The sequence below is a fragment of the Geotrypetes seraphini genome, chromosome 1 (genome assembly GCF_902459505.1).
Source record: "Geotrypetes seraphini chromosome 1, aGeoSer1.1, whole genome shotgun sequence".
Classification (NCBI taxonomy): Eukaryota; Metazoa; Chordata; class Amphibia; order Gymnophiona; family Dermophiidae; genus Geotrypetes; species Geotrypetes seraphini.
This window is the reverse complement of record NC_047084.1, coordinates 264,146,764-264,172,508: the sequence shown is the minus strand read 5'-3', so window position 1 is coordinate 264,172,508 and position 25,745 is coordinate 264,146,764. Positions and strand designations below refer to the sequence as shown.

The following is a 25,745-nucleotide window of genomic DNA, read 5'->3' as shown; positions in this document are numbered from 1 at the left end:
TATTTTATCATGGTTGTGGGGCAGGGGAGATAGAGGATGTTGCAGTAGTCTAGAAGACCCAGGACTAGGGACTGGACCATGAGATGGAATTATTTTCTGTCGAAGAATTTTTGAACTTGCCTTAGGTTTCTCATGACTGCGAATGATTTCTCTATTGTTTTGTTGATTCATGGCCAGTGAAGAATGTTGTTAAGTTATGATTCCTTTTCTGTAATGAGTTATATTAGCATCTTTTGCAAGCAAGTACTTTTGCTTAACCCTTTCAGGACCATAAGGATCGTAGGCCAATTTTTGTGGTTTTGACGACATTTTTATGGTAAAAAGGGCTTGCAGATGCCAAAAAATTTATTTTTTTTTGTGAAATATCATTATTTTTTTTTTAAAAAATCACACTTCTGGCTTATGGACAGTGTGGCAAGTGAATCTTCTCGTCAATCTGGCAACGACGCTAATGAATGAATGTCGGAACCAGTTTGTTTACATAAAGGCAGTATCATATGGAATCCGTACATATCAAATTTAGAACTGTAGACTATCCCAATCAAAATTTATAGGATTTTAAAGTTATGGGACAAATATGTCCCTTGGTCCTGAAAGGGTTAAGCCTTGAAGCAAGAAGTTCTGCTTTTTCTTTTGAAAGATTTAGATCATGAATAAGATCATTGAGCTCAGCTTGTGTAAAGGTCCCTGGTTCTGAATCTTCATCATTCATATCATCAAGATCAGATAATTCTGGATTGTGACCAGCTGCTGCATCATCATCATCACATTTCTCATCATGTTCCACAGAAGCAAGTTCATCTTGTTGGAGGTACAGGGATAGGCAGTGAATCATCGTGAGGAACAGGCCTAATAGCAGAATCCAGAGCAGGATATATAATTTTGTGCTTAGTTTTAGCTGAGAATTCACTTATGTTCACAAGACAAAAGTAGCAATCTTTAATATGGTCTTGCGGTTCCCTTCTTATCATTGAGATTGCAATTGACATTGCTGCCTTTCGTCGATTGAGCCAATCATGAAGTCCATTAGAACAACTGGTACAGATGATATGTGGAGCCCAAGACTTATCTTGGTCACCTAGTGGACAAAGTACAATTTGTATACCTTCTTCAGATCTACGGTAATTGGGCGACATTGTCCTTTCGTCGTGAATGAACCACAGATATAACAGAAACTATCTGGATGATTAGTACAATGTCTTGGCATGATAAAGACTGATATTAATCACCGTCTGTAGCATAAAAAACAAAGACAACTGTCGTTAACCCTCCTTATATGTTTATCCTATAAACAAGTGATATATTGCCCAATTAACGTTTATAATTTATATATAATGAGCCTCATTGCAAAAATGTGACGTGCTAGTGAAAAACTAAACACAGACTTGAAATCAGAATGAAAAATACTACAAAACCCACCCAACATTAACTGATGAAAATGATGTGTTGACCTGTGTAATCAGTTCAGGAAAGAAAGGGTAGAAAGAAAAGGAGGGGGAGTAGAATTATATGTTAGATCCAGTTAAAGCCATGGACTTTCAGGACCTACAGAGTAAAGAAGAATCTCTGCCCAGGAAAAGGATCTAGGTGTCATTGCTGATGATCCATTAAAACCTTCAATTCAATGTGTGGTGGCGGCTAAGAAAGCAAATATAATGTTAGGAATTATCAGGAAAGGAATGGAAAACAAAGATGAATAATGCCGTTGTATCGCTCTATGGTATGGCCACACCTTGAATACTGTGTACAGTTCTAGCCACCGTATCTCAAAGATATAGCGGAATTAGAAAAGGTACAGAGAAGGGCAACGAAAATGATAAAAGGGATGGGGCAACTTCCCTATGAGGAAAGACTAAAGCGGCTAGGACTGTACAGCCTGGATAAGACACAGCTTAGGGGAGATATGATAGAGGTCTAGAAAATACTGGGGCCTAGATTCTTAAAAAAATTACGGGCTGCTATCACAGCCGTTCTGGTAGCAAATTTTTTTTTTAAAAGCGAACCTTTCTCCAAAAAACACTCATCAAATGAGATTGGTGGAGAGTAGTGAAGACTCACTAAATTTGCGTGTGCCCATCGCTGGTGATAGTGATGGACAAGTGCAGAATAAACACAGAAAAAAATCCCCCCCAAAATAACAGCGGGAGAGATGTTCAGTCTCTTCCACTCCCAACTAACACCCTCCCCCCAGCAGCAGGTGAGATGCCCACTCTCTCCTGCCACAAACACTCCCCCTTGCAGTTTTGACCTCCCCCCCCAGCAGTGGGAGAGATGCCAACTCTCTTGCCACCAAGTGACCCCCCCACAAGTGGAAGAGATGCCCTTTCTCTCCCACTGCCACACAACACCGCCCCTGCTGCCAACCCCTCTCCCTCTTACCTTGAATTAGTTGGCTAACCGGAGGGATGCCTACTCCCTTCGGCCAGCTGGCCTGCCTCTTCAAAATGGGCCTTCCCTTCTCTGGTGCATCCTGGGATGCACCGGGAAGTAACCTATGTCTCTGATTGGCCCAGATGCCCCATAGGAGGGGCCTTAGTGCGCTCAAGAGCCATGCTGTAAGGCCAACGCATTCTGGATCCTGCAGGGCAATTGGATTCTGCTTGAACAGCCGGGATGATAGGGAAATTTGAGACACTGATTCATTTGCAGATGGACCAGGTCTGCATAACATGGTAACTTTGTCCAACTAGAATCACCGGCGCCAGTGAGGCACGATCTTACGTAGAAGTTGGCCTATCATGGGCCACTAAGGGAAGGCATAAAGATGACCTGCCTTTGCCCAAGTTTACAACAGGGGATCCAGGCCTTTGTTTCCTGGCTTGTGATTTCGACTGAAGAACCAAACTACCTTCTTGTTGATGTTGGGCGCCTCTACCGATTCACAATGCAAATGAAAGCTTCCTGAGACAGGGTCCAGGGTCTTCTGGCTGAGGAAATCCACTTGCATACTGTCCACTCCTACCACATGTGTTACTGAGAGCACCAGAAGATCGGCCTCTGTCCATTGAAACAGCATCTGGGCTTCTAAGTGTAGAGCATCACTCTTGGTGCCCCCTTGGCAATTGACATAGGCTACCGCCATTGCATTGTCTGAGAAAACTCATACCGCTTTGCTCTGCAGTGCCTGAAGAGCCAGGTGGATGGCCCAAAGTTCCAAGCAGTTGATGAACTACTTTTTCTGGGAAGGGACCAGTGTCCCTGAACTGGACACCCCTCACAATGTGCCTCCCAGCCACATAGGCTGGCATCCGTCATCAGAATCGCCCATGCTGTGAAGGGGAACTCCTCTGGTGAGAGATGAGGGTTCCAACCACCAGGCTAGATTGCAGCTGCTGGTGAAGCGTATCCCTCAGGAGAGGTGTGCATCCTGGTGTGGACGCAAGTGTGCCCTTGCCCAGGGGACTACGTCCATGGTCGCAATCATTGATTCCAGCACCTGCAAATAATGCCAGGCCGTTGGAGCAGACTTGCTCTGAAACTCCCATATCTAATGCAGAAGCTTCTCTCTGCGGGCTTCCGGGAGGAACACTGTTTTCCCTTGTGTAGAACTGGACTCCAGACACTCCAAGATCTGTGTTGGCTCCAAGTGGTTTTTCCTAAAGTTGACCAGCCCAGCTTCTGTAGCAGTTGAATCATTCTGTGAACCACTAGTTTGTCTTCAGATTCGGACTGGGCTCTTATTAGCCAGTCATTCAGATACAAACGGACTTCTGTGTCTGCTCTGCGCAGATGTGTTGCAACAATCACCATTACAATGGTGAAGGTCCATGGCATCATGGCCAGCCCAAAGGGCAAGGCTGTGAACTGGAAATGTTGCTCCACCACATGGAATCACAAAAAATGGGAATGTGTAGATAGGTCTCTGTCAAATCCAGGAATAAAGTGTCTGTCTGGTGGAAAGAAGATTACTGAGGTAAGAACCTAATCTTCCTCTGTCCTGATATACTTGCCTATAAGCAAAATATCTAAGTAAAAGGACTATTTAAATTAATTTATGGAGCATGTATGGTTGGGCAGATTGGATGGACCATTCAGGTCTTTATCTGCAGTCATTTACTATGTTACTATGTAACATTAAAAGGATGCAGATCATCCAAACCACAGCTGTCAGGTTTATATTTAATGTAAAGAAATTTGATTCTATTTCAGACTGTCAACGCTTACATTGGTTGCAGATTGAGGCCAGAATTTTGTTTGTTTGGCTGCATATGTTATAAGATAATGAATGGTTTAGTTTTAAATTATTTTCTTGATCACCTTCCGTTTATAGGCAGATTGCGTTCCGTTTGAGGTTCCAGATTATTTGAATTTCCATCAGTAAAGGGTTGTCAATATAAAAGATTTTTGAATCGAATTCTGTCCAAAGGCGGCCCTTTGGAGTCCTAATTTTAGCACATTGATTCTAAGATCCAAGTAGTACCTAAGTTTTAGGAAATCGTTAAAGACCTACTTATTCAAGAGTATTTAAATAGGCTGCATTGTATATCACTGTGAATGTACAGTATCTTAGCACTGTGAACCACACAGAACTGTAAGGCAGATGCAGTATAGAAATTATTTATGTAATGTTATTTAATTCTTTATTACAGTAGTCTACAATTTCCCTCTTTTTCTTTTTTTTTCTTTTTTCTGTTTCTGCCTACAGCTTTCCATCTTTCACGCTGGCTCTCCTATTTTACTTCCTCTTATTTCCCAGTCTCTCACTAACTATCCTCTTTTTTTCCCCCCATCCAGCACTTGACTTTCTTGCCCTTCCCTCCTCATCTGATGTCTATCCCCTTTCATCCCCTCCCACCCAGTACCCCTACTGCCCATTGCTGCTGTTCTCCAGACTAGCAGGCTGGCAAAACAGAGAAAAAGAAACTGCAAGGCCACACTGTTCCTTCTTGTGGCTGCCAACTGTGCCCCGGACCTAGAAGTGACATCAGAGATGGGCGAGACCAGCAGTTACAAGGAATAACAGTGTGGCCCTGCAGTTTGTGTTCAATAGTGACAGCATCAGTGCGGAGATCCTGCAGATTTTTTGGGGTTCCATGGCATCTGTGGCTCCCTCTGTTCCGACACCTGTGACTATATATAAACATAGATGTGAAACCTTTAGCATTCATTTACTTCTTATTGTAAAAAATGTAAATTCCACATATAAAAATTCAGTTTGTAGAGTGAACAGGTATGTCTGACAAAAAATATGGTTCTCTCTTTTCCCCCCTCCCCCCACAGAATTTCTAGAATTGTGCTATGAATGGGGATACAGGAGCAGGGGTGGTGACTTCACCACCTCCTACAGTTGTTCCACATAAGGAGAGGTACTTTGATAGGGTTGATGAAAATAACCCAGAGTATTTGCGAGAGAGGAACATGGCACCCGACCTTCGTCAAGATTTCAATATGATGGAGCAGAAGAAGAGAGTCTCTATGATTCTGCAGAGTCCAGTAAGAAAAATATACTCACTCTTTGAACAGCTTTGTGGATGCCTGCATTTTTAGTTGCACTGCATGTTTTACAAATGAATATATACTTTTCCCTCCGTATTCGCTGTGATAGGGGATTAACAGACCCGCAAATACTGAAAACCCCTGAAACTTTTTTTATATGTTATTTGCTGTTTTCTATTACAAACCAACGTGAATATGGTGAAACTGTGAATAACATGGTGGGCGACTTGGCCTGTTTCTGAAGGAGAGGCAAAACACGGTGAACAAAGTGCTGGGAATCAGCGATTTTCTCTGTAAACTCTTAGAATCAGTGATTTCTCTATGCAAGCTGATGTAATTTTGGGGGGAGGAGCCAGCAAGCTAAAAACCATGAATAATCGAAACCACGAATGCTGAAACCGCGAATACGGAGGGAAAAGTGTATGCAATGGAGGATCTTGCTTTAAAACTTAAAGCAGTTTGTAGCCACTGAACCACATAAGTTACACTTGATTTAGAACAACATTATTTTGTTTGGACTAGTAAATGAAAAATCAATTCATAGAGCTAAGTATTAGTAGTGATGATGAATCTGTTTAGTACATTACTAACTTGAGGTGCTACAACATTAGTTGGTTCATTTTTAGAGGAGTCCCCATATCAATTATGAGCATTGTAAGCATGAACCTAAGACCAGATAAGAAAGAAACCCATTAATGGCTCCCAGAAAAAATTTGCCTGCCCTATTGAAGAGGAGCAATGTCATTTCCCAGATATTATGATGTCTACCCGATGATAGTGACTGTACTATGAGAATACTTAGCATGTTTCAATAAATGTGCAGTGTTCTCCCCAGAAATTTTTCTCTACCAGATATATGATGTCTACCCGATGATAGTGACTGTACTATGAGAATACTTAGCATGTTTCAATAAATGTGCAGTGTTCTCCCCAGAAATTTTTTCCAGCCGGGTGGCATGAAAAAGTAGCCGGGTGGGCGGGGTGGGGAAATTTGGTAGTGGGGAAAATTAAATGTATACTATTTTTATTAGTTATATATTTATTTATTATTTTCCAATGCTCGATATGACTTCCTTTTTTAAGGTTTGACACTTTACTAAATTTAAGAAGTATCCAATTCTAGAAGTGAATAATTAGATATTCACCCTCTTTCAAATAGTATAGAGGTTTAAAAAAGGGAAATGCGTTAATGAAGTCATTAGGTTCAATCTAACCATTTATTTCTGCATGAATTTAAACAACTAAAAAAAAAAAAAGATAAATATAGCTCATCCAGTCATACAAGAAATGGCTGTACAACACCTCTAATAATGTTTTGATCACTAGGTTCCTTCCTGAGGTCTCACTGAGGATATGAAATAGATGCTATCCCCACTTCCAGACCTCTTCCACATAATTTATGCAGAGGTGTTACTGAGCCTTGAAGGGCACCTGTGTGATTGATCTTTATCTGCTTCTTTTTTATTTTGCTATACTGCAAAGTAAGAGCTAGGGCAAAACAGTATAGGTAAAGATGCAGGTAATAATTAGCAATGTACAAAAAATATTTTATTTTTATTTGCTTATAATGTCATTTGAAAGCTGCTTGATGATAATACAACTTTAATTTAATTCTTTATAATGGGTGTGTCTGTGTGTTGGGGGGACAACACCTATGTCAACAGTAAAGTTAGAATAGGGTCATTAAATCCAGTGGTGTACCTAGTATATATGACAGCCAGTGCTAATCATTTTTTTAACAAACCCTCCTCTATATAAAAAAAGATATTTTTTAGTAATAATCCATGAGTCACACAATAAGGGTGCATCTAGGAAAAGGCAGCATCTTAAACACCGCAGTGAGCATGATAGCACCAACACACGCATTGTAAAACTAAACAAACCAGATCCTACACAGTCAATTGATCCCGTAGTCGATGCTAACAGAAAACCATGTCCTTTTCATACACACAGAACACAGATACACCCTCGCCCAATATGGAATAATAACAAACTAAAAATAGAAATATGTAGACAAAAGTTAAACTGAACAAAGAAACCAGACTCTGCATACAATGCAACACCATAGAAACAGTGACACATGTCCCCTAATACTGTGCAAAATATAAAGACAGTAGATGTAAATTTGAAAAAAAACTTCTACATAAGTCACCACTTTAGAAATTAACAAATAGAAATAAAATAATGAGAAATATGAAAATACCATTTTATTGGACTAATCCATTTTTCAATTAGCTTTCAGAGGCCAAATCTTTCTTCAAGACAGTACAGTATACAGCTGTTATGGTATCCTGTCCTGACCTGAGGAAAGGGGTTTATTCACCCCCCAAAATTGCCTTATTTCCATTTCCTATTGATAAATTTTAATCAATACAGTTACAATACTACTTGATTCTACGTAAAGCAACAAAAATATTTTTTTTCTGCCTTTTGTCGTTTCTGCTTTAGTCATCTTCTCTTCACTCTCTTCTTTCTATTTAGCATTTGTCCTCGCTCCCTTCCATGCAACATCTGTCCTCTCTCTTTGCCTCTTCCACCCTGCCTCTGCCCTTTCTCTCTCTATCCCTTCCATCTACTGTCCACCCTATCTCTGCCCCTTGCATCCACTGTTCACCCTTTCTGCCTTTTCCATCCAGTGTCTGCCCTCTCTCTGTTCCATATGGTATCTTCCCTCTTTCTATGTCCCTTCAATAAACTCTATATCCTGTGCCCTTTCTCTCCTTTGTACATTATTTATTTCAGCTTCAACCCCTCTCCATTTTTTGTCTCCACCCTTCCCCTATGCTCTGGCATCTCTCTCTTCTCCTTTCCTTCTTTCCTTCCTTCCCACTCCACCCCATGGTCTGACATCTCTATCTCCTTCCCTTCTCTCCCCCCTCTCCAGTATCTGCCTCCTGTCTTTCCCATTTGGTCCAGGCTTCTCTCTTTCTCTCCGTCTTTCTTCTGTGAGGAGATCATATTGATCTTGAACACTGAATAATTCTTCCACATTCTCCATATCACTGTACTGTAGTCTGGTCCAGCAGACTGCTTTGGCACTATTACATGGGTAATAGTAAATTCATTATGCATCAGCTTTCCACACAGAATGCCACAAGTCTCTATTTCTTGTGCTGTGTTTACATCTGCCAGCAGCAGAAACTTGTGAGACAGATCCCTTGGCAATACTACACTTTGGAGCCCTTTGACCATCTGGTTCTGTATGGCTGCAGGCTTTAAAGCTCTGTTTACTGGAGGAGACTCTCCAGCATACATAGTTGCATCGCTCTTAAGGATCTGATCAGAGATTACATTAGACAAGGTAGTATTTTTAGTCATGGAAAAACAGGACATGTTCTCCTCAATCTGCTCAGATGCCCTTTAATGTTCATCTGATCTCGGGCTAAATCTTGCCTCCTGAGCTGATCTTCAAAGGAGAGCGGAGTGAGAGCCATATCGGCAGTGAGATCCGTTTTGGGCCGCATGTTGTGCAGGGCTGGACTAAGGCAAGTTGTAAGCTTCCTTCTATCGCTGACCTAACTTCCATAAGTCAGCAACGGAGGGAAGCTTACAACTCGCTGCTCTCGCTTGCTTCGGGCCTTCCTCATTGCCGGGTCCTGCCTTCACGGAAACAGAAAGTAGGCAGGACCAATGTTCCCTCTAAGGATTGATGAGGTGTGTGAAAAAAAAATATGCATGAGCGACAAGTTACATATTCCACAAATTTATGAGCAGGCACGGAGGACGCATTTTTAAACAAATGTAGTTTATCCTTGTACTCCTTATGTATTTTTAATCATCTATGGATATGTTTGTATGTTTATTGTTCAAATGGTTTTATTTATTTCCCAAAATTTATTTTTGTTATACACATTGAAAATATTTGATATTGCGTTTAAATCAAAATCTCAATAAACTTGAAACGAGTGCCCATGAGATTGTGGGAGGGTTAAATACTCAAAACTTAGAAGAATAACAATTTACTTAAAGTTTTTGCTTTGCCAGCTTTCTGGTATCTTTACATAAATCGCCCTGAACTGTCTTCTTGATATGCTGTAACCTCGATGTTAACTTCGCTGTAACCTTGATGTAACTTCACTGTTAATGTACAGTCTCTTATCCTGTAAACCGCTCTGAACTGTTTTGTGGTATTGCGGTATACAAAAAAATAAAGTTATTATTATTATAGTTATTATTATAACACCCGGGGCCCATCATTTTTTTGGCACCCCCCCCATCTGTACGAAAAACATGATTTTTAGTAACAAGCCACACGTCACACATGAGTACCTAGGAAAAGGCAGCATCTTACATATTGCAGTGAACAGTACATCAATACACCCATTGTAAAACTAAACAAGCCAGACCAGCACAGATCAATCCTACACCGTCAATCCTAACAGAAAACTATGTCTTTCGAACACACAGAACACAGAAAACACCTTCGCCTAGTATGGAATATGTAATCACAAACTAACCCCTCCCTTTTTTACAAAACTGTAGTGTGGATTTTAGCCACAGTGGTAACAGCTCTGACACTCATAGAATTCTGAGCATTAGAGCTGCTACCACCACAGCTGGTGCTAAAAAACACTCCACAGTTTTGTAAAAGGGGGGATAAAATATAAATACATAGACAAAGGTTAAATTGAACCAGCAAGAAGCTGGACTCTGCATACAATGCTTCACAGAAACAGTGACACATGTCTCCTAAAGCAATAAATAAATAGAAATTTTTTTCTACCTTTGTCTTCTGTGGTTTCTGCTTTCCTCATCTTCTTGTAACTCTCTTCCTTCCATCCACTGTCTGCCGTCTCTCTTCCCCTATATGGCATCTTCTCTCCTTCTATGCCCCTTCCAGAAACTGTATGTCTCCCCCTTCCATATCTCCTTTCACCCCCATTGGTCTGGCATCTCTCTCCTCGCCTTCCCTCTCCCACACCTCTCCTCTGCAATCCCTTTCCCTTTTTTCCCTCATTTCCCTTTTCAATTTATTTTCTGCATCTGTCTAGATTATGTTCTTACTACCCTCTCATCAATGTCCTTTTTTACTGTCTACCTAAAGCTTGCCACCTCTTTCCCTCACCCCTCCAGTGTTTCCCTAACTCAATCCTTTTCTCCCCATCATGTGTTCTCCTTTTATTTATCCCCTCCTTCCATCATGTACCCTCTTTCTCCAACCCTTCCATCTAGTACCTTCTTCTCTCTCTGTCCACTTATCATCCAGCATCTGCTCCCCTCTTTCTCTCCTCCCATTTCCTTCTGGCATTTGCTCCCTTATCTCTCCCATCTGCACTTCCATCCAGCATAGGCTCCCCACTACCATCCAATGTCTGCCCTTTCTCCCTCCATCCACCCCTCTTCAATCAGCATCTTCCCCCTTTCTTTCCCTCCAATATCCTTCCCTCTTATGTCTCTCCCCTTTCACTGTAGATCAATTCCATCAGCACCACCCTTCCATACCACCCTGCCCCCTTTCTTTCCCTCCACCACTCTTCCATTCCAGCAGTCCTGCTCCTTTCTCTCCCTTCATGCAGCAAGGTCCCGCGATGATTGTAGCTGCCTGCTGCCAATCCACCCCACTCTGATGTACTTGCTCTAGAGCGGACTCAGCAGCCGCATGCTGGAAGGGCCCGCGATGACTCGTCTGCTGGCTCTGCTCAGGAAGTAGTAAGTTACGTTGGAGGGGGTGGACCCGGCAGACGCAGGGAGTTGCGGCAAAGTCCCGCAATGACTGCGTCTGCCGGGTCCACCCCCTCCGACGTAACTTACTTCTTCCAGAGCAGAGCCAGCAGACGAGTCATCGCGGGACCTTCCTGCACCTTAGCGTGGATGCTGACGCTGCTGAAGAGAAAGTAAGTCAGTGGTAACGTGACCATTTATTTTTTTCATCAAAAGGGGACATCTATTAATTGACTGTGTATCCTTTCTTTCTTTCTGCACTCAGGCCCAACAATTGTCCCTTTCTATTCCCTCCCTCCTTCCTTCCCATGTCCTTAGTGCCCCCAGTGCCTCCTTCCCGTGTCCATAGTGCCCCCAGTGCCTCCTTCCCATGTCCTTTGTGCCCCCAATGCCTCCTTCTTATATCCCCCCACTGCCTTCCAGATTTTGCCCACCTCCAAAGCCAGTCAGCTCTGCCACCTCTCCATTTTTTTCTCTCTGTCACCACCGCATCCCCTATGCTCTGGCATCTCTCTCTTCTCCTTTCTTTTCTTTGCACCCCATAGTCTGGTATCTCCCCTTCCCTGATTCTCTGGCATCTCTCTCCTTTCCTTTTCTTCCATCTTTCGCTCCCCCTCCATGCTCTCACATCTCCCCCTTCCTTTTCCCTTAGTCTGGCATACCTTCCTCCTACCCTCCAAGCCCTGGCATCTCCTTTCATTCCCTCCCTCATCTTCCTTCTCCCTCCAGCTGGGTACCGCAACACTCTTCCCTGCAGCTCTGGACTTCCCCACAATTGCCATGCTTCGGTTCCTCTTCTTTCTTCCTTCCTCCCTCTCCCCCCCCCCCGCGGGACCCTGCGGCACCATCAACTCTTACTCCCTCTAACGTCGGCCCTGCAGCTCCGGACTTCCCCGCACCTTCTCCCCCCCCCCTTCGGATCGCTATTATTTTAAATGTTATAGCCGCGGAGCTGTATCCATCAGTGGAGACATCTAACCTCGGCCTGCCCCGGAACTCTTACTGCAGCAGCCGCCCGTCTAGGCAGGAACAGGAAGTCACTGTTGCAGTAAGAGTTCCGGGGCAGGCCGAGGTTAGACGTCTTCACTGATGGATACAGCTCCGCGGCTATAACATTTAAAATAATAGCGATCCGAAGGAGGGGCAGGTGTGGGGAAGTCCGGAGCTGCAGGGCCGGCGTTACACCAATGAGAACAAGGGGCGGACCGCCCCCCACTTAATACGCCACTGATTGCGGGGATCATGAAAGGAGTTGCCGCTGCTGCATCTTAGGCGAGCAGGGCAGACCGCCACCGCCGCTTCCTCTCACCTCCGCTCGAGTGAGCGATACCAGAAGAAGCATGAGCGACGCCACTGAAAATAGTGAGCGATCGCTCATGCGCTCACCTTAGAGGGAATACTGGGCAGGACCCGGCAGTGAGGAAAGCCCGAAGCAATCAAGAGCAAGTTGTAAGCTGACCTGTCTCCTATAGCGAACCCATGCTCCGGGGCGTGTGCATGCCGACTTCCCTTCTCTTCCCCCCTCGGGACGTGACTTCCGGTTTCGGAGAGAAGCGGCATTCACATGTTAGAGCCCCGGAGCATGGGTTCAAGTCGCTTGCTGGCGTTAAAAACTAAAAAAAAAAAAAAGTCAGGCTCCTGCGATTCAAGCTGTTCCGAGTCAGCCCAGTAAATCTCCAAACCGGTGAGAAGGTTTTTTTTTTTTAAATGTTGAGCAGAAGGCAGCAGCAGCAGCAGCAGGATTGCCATCGAGATTACAGCCGGGCGCTCATCTAAATTAGCTGGGCGGAGCGCCCGGCTGAAAGGCCCTGGGGAGTACACTGAATGTGTGTTGTGGTCTTTCTATACATGGATAACGATGTTTTCATCGATATTATCAGTTGTCGAGCAACTTACTGAAGCCTCGCTGTTGATATTTCTTGAAATGGTAGTACTTTCTGCATGGATTTTAACACAGAGAAAAAGTTGTTACCGTGCATACATTTATGATTAATAACCTACACCTCTTGAGATAGTGATAACTGTTTGCATTTTTTGCTATGTTAATGAATGGTGGTGACCTGCTCCAAAATGGCATTGTCCAGCAAAGTGGTTTAACTGTTAGCAAGAGCTGATTGTTGTATTAATGTGGTGCTGTGCTACATTAAACACCTAATACAGCTATACAGGCTCCTTAAGGTGGGGAAGAAAATAATGCAGAGACTGACTGGTCTGTGGTCTGCACAAATATAAGATCTACATTTTAAACAATGATGAAGATGGTGCTGTGTGTCAGCTAATCTTGCCGTTTTGCACTTTTGCTGTACCTTTGTTGAACTTCTTTTAACTTTTGTTGAAGACTTTCATTCACAGTCTATCCTCTCTCACATAGAAGAACCAAGCTATGAAGAAAGTGCTTTAGCAAGTCTCCACTGAAACCTGGCAAAGAAGGCCCATAGCTGAGTACTGAGGCCTAACATGGTTCAGCATTATTTACAACATCAGGTCTTTCTCTTCATTAGCTACCAAGGGGGACTGAATGGCGACTGTTGCCACCAGGATCACTGGCCTACAATAGCAGAAGAAATTTTATGAGACTGAACCTTAAAGCTTTGCAACTTGTTTTTGTTTTTCTTGCAACTAAAGACTTGTTGTTATTTAAAAGTTTTAATTTTTTCTTTACCACTTTTAAAGTAATGTTCTATTTATAGTCCCCGATACCACCAATTGAAATCAGCACTTCATGTCCCATAATGTAACAGGATAGGTTGCAGAAAATGAGGACAGTTTCCCTTTTGAACTGGGTAAACTTGGCTGCTCTCCAGCACTAGCCATTAAGTTTCTCTATTCAAAGCATGTGCTTGCATAGTCCCCATGCTGACTCACAAAACTTCTATCATACAAGTTTTATTCAAATTCTGATTCAATCGCAATATCTTAATTCAAAGTGATGTACAGTTAAAAAGGGGAAATCCAACATATTAAATATTCCTAAAAACAAAGACATTAACGAATTTACACACATTAGGTTCTGCATTTTTCCTTGCTACTTCCGGAGAGGTGAAATAATGGTGAGGGAGGTGGGTCCCTGGTAGGAGAGGCCCATAAATATGTTTGCTTAGGGCCTAATATAGTGTTAATCTGGCCCTGAGCACAACAAAAAGAAATAGTCATTTGTTTTACTCTGGTAGGTACCTTGTACTCCTCTCAGTCCTTATTGTAGTTTGGGGTCTTTCTGAAGAGCAGGAGCTGTCAGGAGTCCCAGGACCCACTAAAGCTGGGATAGTTTTACTCACAATAGGCACTATCCCCTGCCTCACTGGGATTTACTCTGTTCCCTTCACATTTCTATATATTGTGGTTCTATTACAGCTTATATCGGAGCAGTCCATGCACTCAGACTTTTGTCTTCCCCAGGTACTTCAGGCATTCTTACTTCTATAGATATGGATTCCTCCAACCTCTCAGGAACAGGCAGGAGCTCAGCCCCTCTTCAACTGCTGGGAGCCTTTATTTACTGTTTAGGATTCAGGTAGGCTTATTTTCCTCAGGATTGCTCTCCATTAGACCTTTTCATACAAAACCTGCGCACCTGGGATATCCCCTCCCTTCAAATTTTAGTCCTGGCTCAGGAATCTCCTATCTCCTGGTATACTCTGTTCCAGGAGCAATTGTTTTTCTTAGGAAAGAGGGGGTTGTTTTGGGGTTTTTTGTTGTTTTTTTTTGGAGGGGGTTTGAGTGGTTCAGGGACTCGGGTTCTTCGTGGGTGAACCCATGTGGTGGCCCACAGGGTTCACCACTTTCACCTACCTTATTTAATATTTATCTAGTATCGCTGGGTAATTTACTAAGCAGCCTACAGGTAAAATTCTACATTTATGCTGATGATACTTATTCCTTTAACATTTTTTACAACTGAAGTAAAAAATCAGATATCGTTTATCCAGGCACAAATAGAACAATGGACTACTAAATTCAAACTGAAGCTCAATCCACAGAAAACAAAGTTTTTCCTTGCTAGTTCCAATGATAAAATCATTGAAAAGACACTTCATTTAAATGGTCAAAATTATTCCATAGCTACCACGATAAAAATATTAGGTGTTACACTAGATCGTTTGTTATCATTTAATGTCCATACCGACCTTTTGGTTAAAAAATGCTACGTACTATTAAAAAATACTTTGACTCAAACTCTTTTAGGATTCTGGTTCAGTCATCAATCTTGTCTACATTGGACTACTGTAATATTGTCTACCTAGGCTCTTATAAAAAGACCCTAAGTAGAATAAGAATAATACAGAATACTGCAGTTCACCTGATTTTGGGCCTTAAAAAACATGATCACGTAAGCCCTTACTATTTAAAGCTTCATTGGTTAACATTTGAGGCTAAATTTCTGTTCAAATTCGGTTGTATCTGTTTTAAAGTTTTATTTGGATTGTCGCTAATCTACCTCTGTTCCTATTTTGAATTCTATAATCCTAACAAATACACAAAAATTATGCTGGTTTTCGTTTCCTTCAGCAAAAGCATGCTTTAATAAGAGATTTTTAGGGACAACTCTGGCATTTCAGGCTGGTACAATGAATTCATACTGGAATGATCTTATTACTCAAACTCAGTCCCATTACTCATTTCAAAAACTTTTTAAAACCTATTTGAAAATTTTTTGACTTAATTGTATTTCTTAGCTTTTATGATATATTTGAGCATGATTCTTATTTATTATACTTTTACTTCTACTTAATTGGAACTGCCTTTGAGATTTATTTTGATTCTGATTTTGAATTAATTGTAATTTGTATTTTTCCTGGGAAACCATTTGACGAAAATTGTAATTCGCTCTATGTCCAGCTTTTTCTTATTGTAAACCGCCTCGAACTGAAGGTTTGGCGATATATAAAAATAAATTATTATTATTATTATTACTATGATAAAGTATAGCACAGGGAACACCTAGCTTGGCCTCTGCGGGTGCGGGTCGCCGGATTGGATGGACCTAGAGTCTGATCCGGCGAAGCCATTTCTTATGTTCTTATGTTCTTAGGTGTCATGGCCTCATTTGCATGCAATCTTTCTCCCCCTCCTCTCCTCTGAGGCAGTACTCAATGCTATCTTATGAAGAGGGTAGGGGTAATGGGATTTGCCTTTCTGTGGTACAATCAAAGCAGGACAAGAGGTCATGGAATGAAGCTAAGAGGTCATGGACTGAAGCTGAGAGGGGACACAGCAAGAACAAATGTCAGAAAGTTCTGCTTCACACAGCGAGTGGTGAACGCCTGGAACTCTCTCCCGGAAAAAGTGGTGGAGGAAACCACCATTCTAGGATTTAAGGAAAAATTGGACGCACATCTTCTTGCAGGACACATTGAGGGATACGAGTGACTAAGGTATTCGCTGGAGGAAGCCTGGCTGAGCATCCGCGTGTGTGGATCACCGGACTAGATGGACCCCAGGTCTGATCCGGTGCAGGCATTTCTTATGTTACTTTTTGTTGGAGAAGCTGAACAAGTTGAATTTTATAGAACCCCATCTAGAAACTGCATACCAGCAGAATCCTTCATCTATATCGCATGCACAGAACACAAGTACTTATGACCTGAATTGGCCACGATTGGAAACAGGATACTGGGCTTGATGGACCTTCGGTCTGTCCCAGTTCTTAGATTCCAATATATAGTTGAGAACATATCTGAAAGGAAGGATTTCAAATGCCCCAGTACATGATCTCCAGTTTCCAATAATTCAAGATGTTGCAAAAGAATATCGTCCAGTTTGTCACATGCTGTATTATGGTCTAATATAATCAAAATTGTATCTATTCCTTTGTCCAAACTAACCTAGCTATTATTTTATAACTGAAAGCAGTGCTGTTTATTTCCTAAAACTCGTTTGGCAAGGCTACAATATTTCATGATCTCCAATGAATTCCTACTGTTGAGCTGTCATGGGCACCTGGATGGCATCACAATATGCAAACTTTTTCATGGTGGAACTGGAGGAGACATTTTTGAAAACATACTACCCCATGCTACCTCTAAAATATTACCAGTTTATTGGTAATGTTTTTGATATGATCTGAGGGAGGAGATGCTCAATTTTACAGTTCTTCAATCAAATTAAAAATTTAATATGCCACAGAAATTCAACTTTCTAGACTCTACAGTCTCTGTCATCAGCAGCTATATAAAAACATCTGTATATATAAGAAATTGATTGACACAGCTGACTTCACAACTCTTAGCTTTCACCCTTCACGTACAAAAAAAATCCTATCCATAATCAAACTCCATGATACCACTGCATTTGCTCTGACCCAAGAGACAGAGATGAAACACCTCAAAATCCTGACTGAGTCCTTCAAATGAAAAGGATACAACACCAAAATCTCCAAAGTGATGAGGCATCTTCCCTTAAAACACCCAGGGAAAAACTACTGCAGTACTTAGAAAAGAAAACCATGGACTATGGTAAAATTCAACCTTAATCAGAGCATGCCTCCAGAAGTCTGAATATGTTCTTCATGTAGATAGAATGTGGTTAAAATTTGAAGTAGTTTGAGACAAAATTAGAGGTCGCTCATGGTGGTAATGTCGTTAGAAACTGTTACTTGTTAATATTGGTTAGATACTAAATAGCTGTTCTTTGAATCTGTTATTGACAACATTTTTATTATTTGAATAATAACTTAGTACTAGTACTGGTGCAAAACAGAAAGTTAGTTTAATGATAAATAGGCAGTTGAAAACCAAGTTGAATGTCGCATTTTAGGATAAAAACTAAGAAGTAAGAATGCCAGACTAGAAGCAGTGCTTAAGTATGACTGCTAGGGAAGGGCACTGATGACCTGTCCATTCATATCTTCCAACCAGTGGGAATGTTCTTTGAATGATGATCCTGCAAAGAGGCAGCACATCTGGCCATGTTCAAGGTCTTGGAAATTTGGCAGTGTTCTAGAATATATTATGCAACAGGTTTCTGTCCCTCAACTTAAAAGTTGTACCTACGTTGCGAGGAAAGGTCTCAGAAATCCTGCTACGTTCAATAAATGAACATGAAGATAATGCAGGTTGGATTTTCGTTCATCAACCAAAACCTCTCACTCATTAATTTAAGACATTTTACATTTTTTAAGTTTTCAGTTGTTTGTTGTTGTGTTAATTCAATAAATATTATTAATGCAATAAATATATGCAAAAAAGTGCACTTATCTTAAAATTTTCTTGAAAAGTGCCTTGGTACAAAGTGCATTGAGCAGTGCAGTGTTCGCCCTTTTAAGTTGTGGGACAGAAATCTGTTGCATAATATTGAATTCACATTCGTATTGGTTTGTTACATTTTCTATTATTATTATAGTGTTCTAGAATATCACATCAGCAAATAGACTCAGGGATTCACATATTGATAAAGCTTTATGATGAAATTAAAAACTAAAAGGTAATCAGCACAGATGCAACAAATGTGATCTGGTGAATAAAAAAACCTTTGAAGAACATCTCATCCTTCTTTTTGATGTTGCTACCAGTGATGCATTAGTCACAATGAAAATCGAAGACAGAATTTCAAATCATACAGGGGCAAGATGCTTCATCATGAAGCATGGCCAGCATTGACATTGTAGTTGCAAAGGAGGATAGAAAGAGAGTGAGAAGAAAGATTTAGTAAGTTTGCAGCCAAAAAAGAGGCAGAAAAATGTTATCAATAGTTCTAGTCAGCCAACTGCTACTTCTCTCCCTCTGAGTCTAAGAATATTGCTTAAGTTGATTTTGACAGTTCAAATTCAGATGCTAATTTGTTCAGTGAGTTCTATTTCATTTTTAATGGCCAAACAGGAGTATCACTGTGATCAGGTAAATATCATAATTCATGAGTAACTGGTTGTGCACCACAGTGTAAAAGAAAAATTCTAGCTTCAGATAGTATCTGAGATTCCTACTGCATGAAGTATCTTTAGGTTCATCCATGTTCTTGAAGATTTTTCTTCCATCAGTTATTATATTTGTTTTGTTTTGTTCATAGGCTTTCTGTGAAGAATTGGAGTCTATGATCCAAGAGCAGTTTAAGAAAGGAAAGAACCCAACTGGTCTGTTGGCATTACAACAAATTGCTGACTTCATGACTACAAATGTACCAAATGTCTATCCAGCAGCGCCCCAAGGTGGAATGGCTGCCCTAAACATGAGTGAGTGTATCACACATTGCTAATAACTGTATATCGCATGATTTATAATGTGATGTTGGTGTTTGTGATACCAGTCAAAACCATCTTGAGAGCTATCAAAATTAAACAATATTTACATTAGTTTTCTCAGATGCAAGTATGGAAGAAGTTATCTAATAATGAGAAGATCAAAAAAATAATACAAATAAAAGGAAACTCTAAAGGCTGGCAAATTTGTAAATTGTTGACAATTTACAAATGTGGTGCAAAATAAATTGAAATATTAATGACCTGTCCTTATTTGTTCCTATTAAGCTACTAATGTACTGTTTTGCTTATTTTTGCTGCTGTAGTGTACAGAGGGCATACTGTACTCTTATAATGGGACAATTGATACTAAAATTGCTATTACTAGGATAGAAAATTAGAAAGAGCTTCAATTTACCAATTCTGTTGGAATTAATGCAGGGAAGAGAAGTGCTCAGTTTTTGCTATTAATGTAAGCTAAGATTTTTTCATGATCAGTATAAAAATTCAGATTTGAAAAACAAGGTTAGACAAGTTCCTGGTAGGGAGAATGAGAGGGCACTCTCTAAAGTTGAAAGAGGATAGATTCCGTACAAACTTAAGGAAGTTCTTCTTCATCCAGAGAGTGGTGGAAAACTGGAATGCTCTTCCGGAGTCTGTTGTAGGGGAAAGCACCCTCCAGGGATTCATGAGAAAGTTGGACAAGTGCCTGCTAAATTGGAATGTATGCAGGTGAGGCTGGACTCATTTAGAGCACTGGTCTTAGACCTAAGGGCTGCTGCGTGAGCAGACTGCTGGGCACAATGGACCACTGGTCTAACCCAGCAGTGGCAATTCTTATGAAGAGGATTTGTCTCGGGAGCATGTTATAAATTGTTGGGAAATTTTAGAGAACTGATAAAAGTGGGTCCTTTATTTAGTTGCTGAGGTTCTCTTTCTTCCTGCATTCATTTCATTAGGATTGGTAAATTGAAGCACTTTCTAATTTTGTATCCTAGTAATAGCAATTTTAGTGGGTAGCTGTACTGCTCAATCAATTCCTATGGGCTTCGGTGCATTTACCATGGCAGCATTGCTACCACGTCTTTGTAAAAGGGACCGTTAATATCACAGCACATTTTTTTTCTTGGATAACACTGTAACGGTCCATCCAGACTGCCCATTAGTGATACTCATTTTAAAAAATACATGATTTGATTAACTTGTCAGATTCGTTGATACTTCTATAAAGTCTGGTATTGTCCTAGGTTCCAAATGCTGAAGTTGCTGTCCAAGCTCACTTCAGCCTATCCAACCATCCCGTTGTTTGCAGGATATCTACTGTAAAGTCTGGCCAGCAACAGATCGGAGAAGGTTATCATGCTGCTGTACCAGGACATGGGACGCCCTCACCTGGAATACTGCATCTAGCACTGGTCGCCGTACATGAAGGACACAGTACTACTCAAAAGGGTCCAGAGAAGAGCGACTAAAATGGTTAAGGGGCTGAAGGAGTTACTGTACAGTGAGAGATTAGAGAAACTGGGCCTCTTCTCCCTTGAAAAGAGGAGACTGAGAGGGGACATGATCGAAACATTCAAGATACTGAAGGGAATAGACTTAGTAGATAAAGACAAGTTGTTCACCCTCTCCAAAGTAGGGAGAGCAAGAGGGCACTCTCTAAAGTTAAAAGGGGCTAGATTCCATACAAACATAAGGAAGTTCTTCTTCACCCAGAGAGTGGTGGAAAACTGGAATGCTCTTCCGGAGGCAGTTATAGGGGAAAACACTCTCCAGGGATTCAAGACAAAGTTAGACAAGTTCCTGCTGAACCAGAACGTAGGCAGGTAGGGCTGGTCTCAGTTAGGGCACTGGTCTTTGACCTAGGGGCCGCCGTGGGAACGGACTGCTGGGCACGATGGACCACTGGTCTAACCCAGTAGCGGCAATTCTTATGTTCCTCATGTTCCATATTAGTGAAGTTCACATTGATGCCCACCCCAGCCCATCCTACACCGAATCCCCATATATGGGACACAGACCATGCAGGCCTATCCAATACCGGCCTTAGATCTCTAATTTACATCCTTCGTTTTCTAATTGAGATCCTCTATTTTTATCCCATGCTTTTTTGAATTCTATCACCATTTTCCTCTCCATCACTTCCCTCGGGAGGACATTCCAGGCATATACCACCTTCTCCGTGAAGAAGAATTTCCTAACATTGCTCCTAAGTCTTCCTGTAACCTCAAATTATGCCCTCTAATTTTACTGTTTTTTCTTCTCTGGAAAAGATTTGGTTCTATATTAATGCCTTTCAAGTATTTAAACGTCTGTATCATATCTCCCCTGTTCCTCCTTTCCTCCAGAAAGTATACAGTTATCAGTATTAGTTGTCCTTCTCCCTCCCCCCACACATACACAAACCACCATCACTGTCGGCATGAGTCAACATGGTGAAACAACTTTTGGCAACAGTCTGTTGGTCTAGGTCCCTTCTGATTTTTTGCACACTTTGATTAATAGATTATTTTTTACAAAACTGTACCAAGCTCTTGTCAGATTCTTTGGGGAGCTTTGGATAATAGTCTTGAAGTCATGCCACAATTTTTTTATTGGTTTGAGGTCAGGGCTCTGACTAAGCCAATTAAGTACATTTACCCCTTTTTTTCCTTTAGCCAGTCCACTGTAGTTTTTTTTCCCCTTAATTGAATTATATAAAGAAACACAAATCCAACAGGATAGTGATACATATGCAACATAAAAAGAAAAAAAGCAAGACAACTGTTAGCATAACAAATAGCTTTTACAAAACATAAATCCCCAGATAAACTAACCTTTCCTCCTTCTATGAAACCTAACCTACCTACCCTCCCTCTCTCCCCTTCCCCTATACCTTCCCCTCCCACCCATTAGCTGAAGATGATAGGATGAATGGATGCGTAAGAGTCAAAAGAAATTCCTAACAATTCCACCATGTAGCTTCAAGGAATAATAAATTGAGAAATCTTCCCACACATAACAGACCCAAATCTTATGGAAAAGAGAGAGTCAAATTCTTTTCAGGTCAGTCATTTTAGATATCAATTGGATGCATTTCACGTATGCTAATACAGCTAGGAAACTAGGCAAGTCTGATTTCTTCCAAAAAGAAGCTAAAAGGAGGCGGCTTGTCATAGTGACCTGATGCACCCCTTACTGGGGTGGTACAGTCATCATCGGTCTGTTACCCGTTCAATTTTAGGCTGTAACACAGGCAGTTGTGTGCATCAAAAAATACAAGAAGAAGCACTTAACTGAAGCCTGTTGGTTACTCAACCATAGAAAACCAAAAAAACTCTGGAGTGACGATGTTCCTAAATGGACTTTATTTGAAAGTGTCAGAATTCCAAAGGTACACTGAAATTATCCACATAAAATAAATCATCAACATAAAAATAAATCATCCACCTAAAAGCCTTAAAGGACCTAGTCCGCTAGGGATACAGGACCCAACACGGTCTGCGTTTCGACAAAAAGTCTTCTTCATGGGTCCCTGGGGGTCCTATAAAGGTGAATATGTGGGAAACAATTGTGTGGTGAGCAAATGGAAGCAGTGTCTCACTTCCGGCTCACCACACAATTGTTTCCCAGGTATTCACCTTTTTAGGACCCCCAGGGACCCCTGAAGAAGACTTTTTGTCGAAATGCGGACCTTGTTGGGTCCTGTATCCCTAGCGGACTAGGTCCTTTAAGGCTTTTATGTGGATGATTTATTTTTATGTGGATGATTTCAGTGTACCTTTGGAACTTTGACACTTTCAAATAAAGTCCTTTTAGGAACATCATCACTCCACAGAGTTTTTTTGGTTTTCTCTGGATTTTCTTCTTTGTGGATATTTTGGGTCAATTCCTTTTGTTTTTTGCTGGTTACTCAACCATTTCATTACTTAGTTTCCTCAGGGGCCATGCCACTTCGTTCATATGTATTCTTCACAACGCAACACAACAGTCTTCACAATGGTTTTATGTTGCCTATAGAATAAAATTATTATAGTGTACAAATTCAATATGAAAACTTGACAATCTCAGCTTACCTTTATTTAAATTATGTTATTTTCATACTTTTGATTATTAAAAACTCTACTACCATACTTGATAATTTAATTTGTTAAACCGAATATTCTGTTCTCCAATGTATAAAAGAATCTTTAATCTTCAATTTCAATTGGAAAACATTCTACACTTAAAACTGGCAGTCATCCTCATCTCATACTTTTTTAAAATATTAATTGCCTCCCTATATGTAATTTTCCCGCATTCCCATTTTAATCCCGAGGAAAGTAAGTAATGAAACAGTTGAGTAACTGTTGGGCTTGAGTTAAGTGCTTCTGCTATTTTTTGATGTACACACCACAGTTTGTTGTACAATATAATCTCGTTATAACCGACTCGCTTATAATGGAACCTTGCTTATAACGGAACATGCCCCTTTCAGTTTCTCCTTGTGCACATGAGCTGGAAGGTGTCTTTCTGATCTGCTCTGTATATTTTTATTGCTATTTTTTTCATGGTTTTTGCAACTATCTGTGCACCAAAGCTCCCCATTATGGGTGGGGAAAGCTCTGCCCGTGGCAGAGAAGATGCAGATTTGAGTTTGCAGCTAGCAGGTTAATCCCTTGGGGACCTGTTTGGCCAGCCTGCAGAAATCTTTGTAGAGCTCAGGGTCTGTATCCCTAATCGCTTAGCTCGCCTACTGAATCACAGGAGCTTAAGCACAGGTTGTTAGGCTTCTGTAGGAGGCTTAGCGGAGTTCTACAGAGTGCTAGCTGCAATTTTGCCTCCCCCTGCCCCCCTCCCCCACCCTGTCACATGCGCAGTTCTGTGGAGGATGAGGATTGGTCCCAACTGGTAGGCCTTAGATCTTGGTGTTTGGAGGACTAGCTGATTGAAGCAGTGATTCTTCTCCCAGATCCAGCTACTTAGAGCTGAGGCACTTTCAGAGCATGTCACAATGAGTAGAATCGGTGTGCGGGGTGAAAATCCTATTTTTGAAGGTTTCTGCCACTTGTAGGTTCCTCCACCTCTAAAATCATGTTTTAAAGAAATGTATTTACTTACTTATTTTTTATTTTTAGTTGTCAATTTTTAGCCATGTTTTGGTGTCAAAATGTTGACGCAGTGGCCATCTTAGATTTCTTTTTAAAAATTTCTCCAGATCCTTCAAATCGCCTCATTTTGCCTCAAAACTGACAGGGGTGGAATTCTTAGGCTTTTTTTACTCCTAATTCATGCTAGATTTGCATTGGTTGGATGCTGGAAAAGTGCCACGTGCTGCGCAGCACGTGAATGGGGTGGGAACGTCAGGTTTAGCCTCCCCTTTGGTATCTAGGGTTGAAGAACTTTTGGAGGGTCTGTCTACTGAGAGAAAATCCCTCCCAGAGACCTGGAACAGTGGCGTACCTAAGTGTAAGAGCATGGAAGCTATGGAGCCCAAGAGACGTAAGGTGGTTACCTAAAAGGGACTCTATGCTACCTAATAAAGCCTTTTCTCCTGAATTTGTTAATTAGATGTGGAGAGCTTATTTGGATAGCCATATGAGGCCTGCAACTTATTTGGATAGCTTGTATGAGCCAGAGATCACATAATGGTGCTTGGGGCTCCCAGGGTGCATCAGTGTCATTGGTAGAGTCCTTTCTGACAGGGACTCGGAAGATGATGAATCAGTCTGAATGCCCTTGCTGTTGCAGAGGGAGTCTTCCTTGCTCGGCAACAAAGGGTCACAAACATGAGCAAGTGCACACGAAGTAGTGATGGCCCTTGACCAAGGGGAGGATCTCGCAGTATGTCAGCTGTTCAAGCCTTCGGTGCTATTAGAGCTCATTACTGACTCTCTACGAGAGTTGCAGTTAGATTCCCGGCAGGTCCCTTCCTTTGAGAGGTGTGAGAGCGCAACCCACGTCTTTTCCTTGGCATCCTGATATGAGTGCTTTAGTCACAGAGCACTCTGATGCTCCTGAGGGTTTTTTAAAGGTAGCCAAAACAATGACTAGGCCTTATCTTATGGCAAAGGAGTGTCAACAGATGTTCGCTCAGCTTAAGATGAATTCCTTGGTTGCTCAGGTAACCAAGCGTATATTCCTGCCAAGTGAGAGAGGTATGATATTAAAGGATATGCAGGATCGCAGAGCAGAAATCTAAGGACGAGAGGCTAATATATACGGATGGGGAGAGGAACCTTGGGGTGATAGTGTCTGAGGATCTGAAAGCTACAAAGCAGTATGACAAGGCGGTGGATATAGCTAGAAGGATACTAAGCTATATAGAGAGGTGTAACCAGCAGAAAAAAGGAGGTGTTAATGCACCTGTACAGGTCATTGGTGAGGTCCCTCTTGCAGTATTGTGTTCGGTTTTGGAGGCCATATCTGGCCAAGCATAAAATAAGACTTGACGAGGACATATGCTAGATGTAATTTACTTGGATTTCAGCAAAGCCTTTGATACAATTCCTCATAGGAG

The 25,745-nt window shown here is 41.4% G+C and overlaps 1 protein-coding gene across 10 annotated transcripts in view; it reads left to right on the top strand.

Annotated features, from left to right (window-relative positions):
* Nucleotides 1-25,745, top strand: part of ADD1 (adducin 1) — a 251,869-nt gene that overhangs the window by 31,650 nt on the left and 194,474 nt on the right. For all 10 annotated transcript variants that reach the window (XM_033950494.1, XM_033950510.1, XM_033950502.1 and 7 more), the window contains exons 2-3: nt 5,221-5,433; nt 19,099-19,261. In XM_033950494.1, coding sequence (XP_033806385.1) covers nt 5,239-5,433; nt 19,099-19,261 — 358 coding nt within the window. In that variant the 5' untranslated portion in view covers nt 5,221-5,238. The remainder of the gene's footprint in view (nt 1-5,220; nt 5,434-19,098; nt 19,262-25,745) is intronic.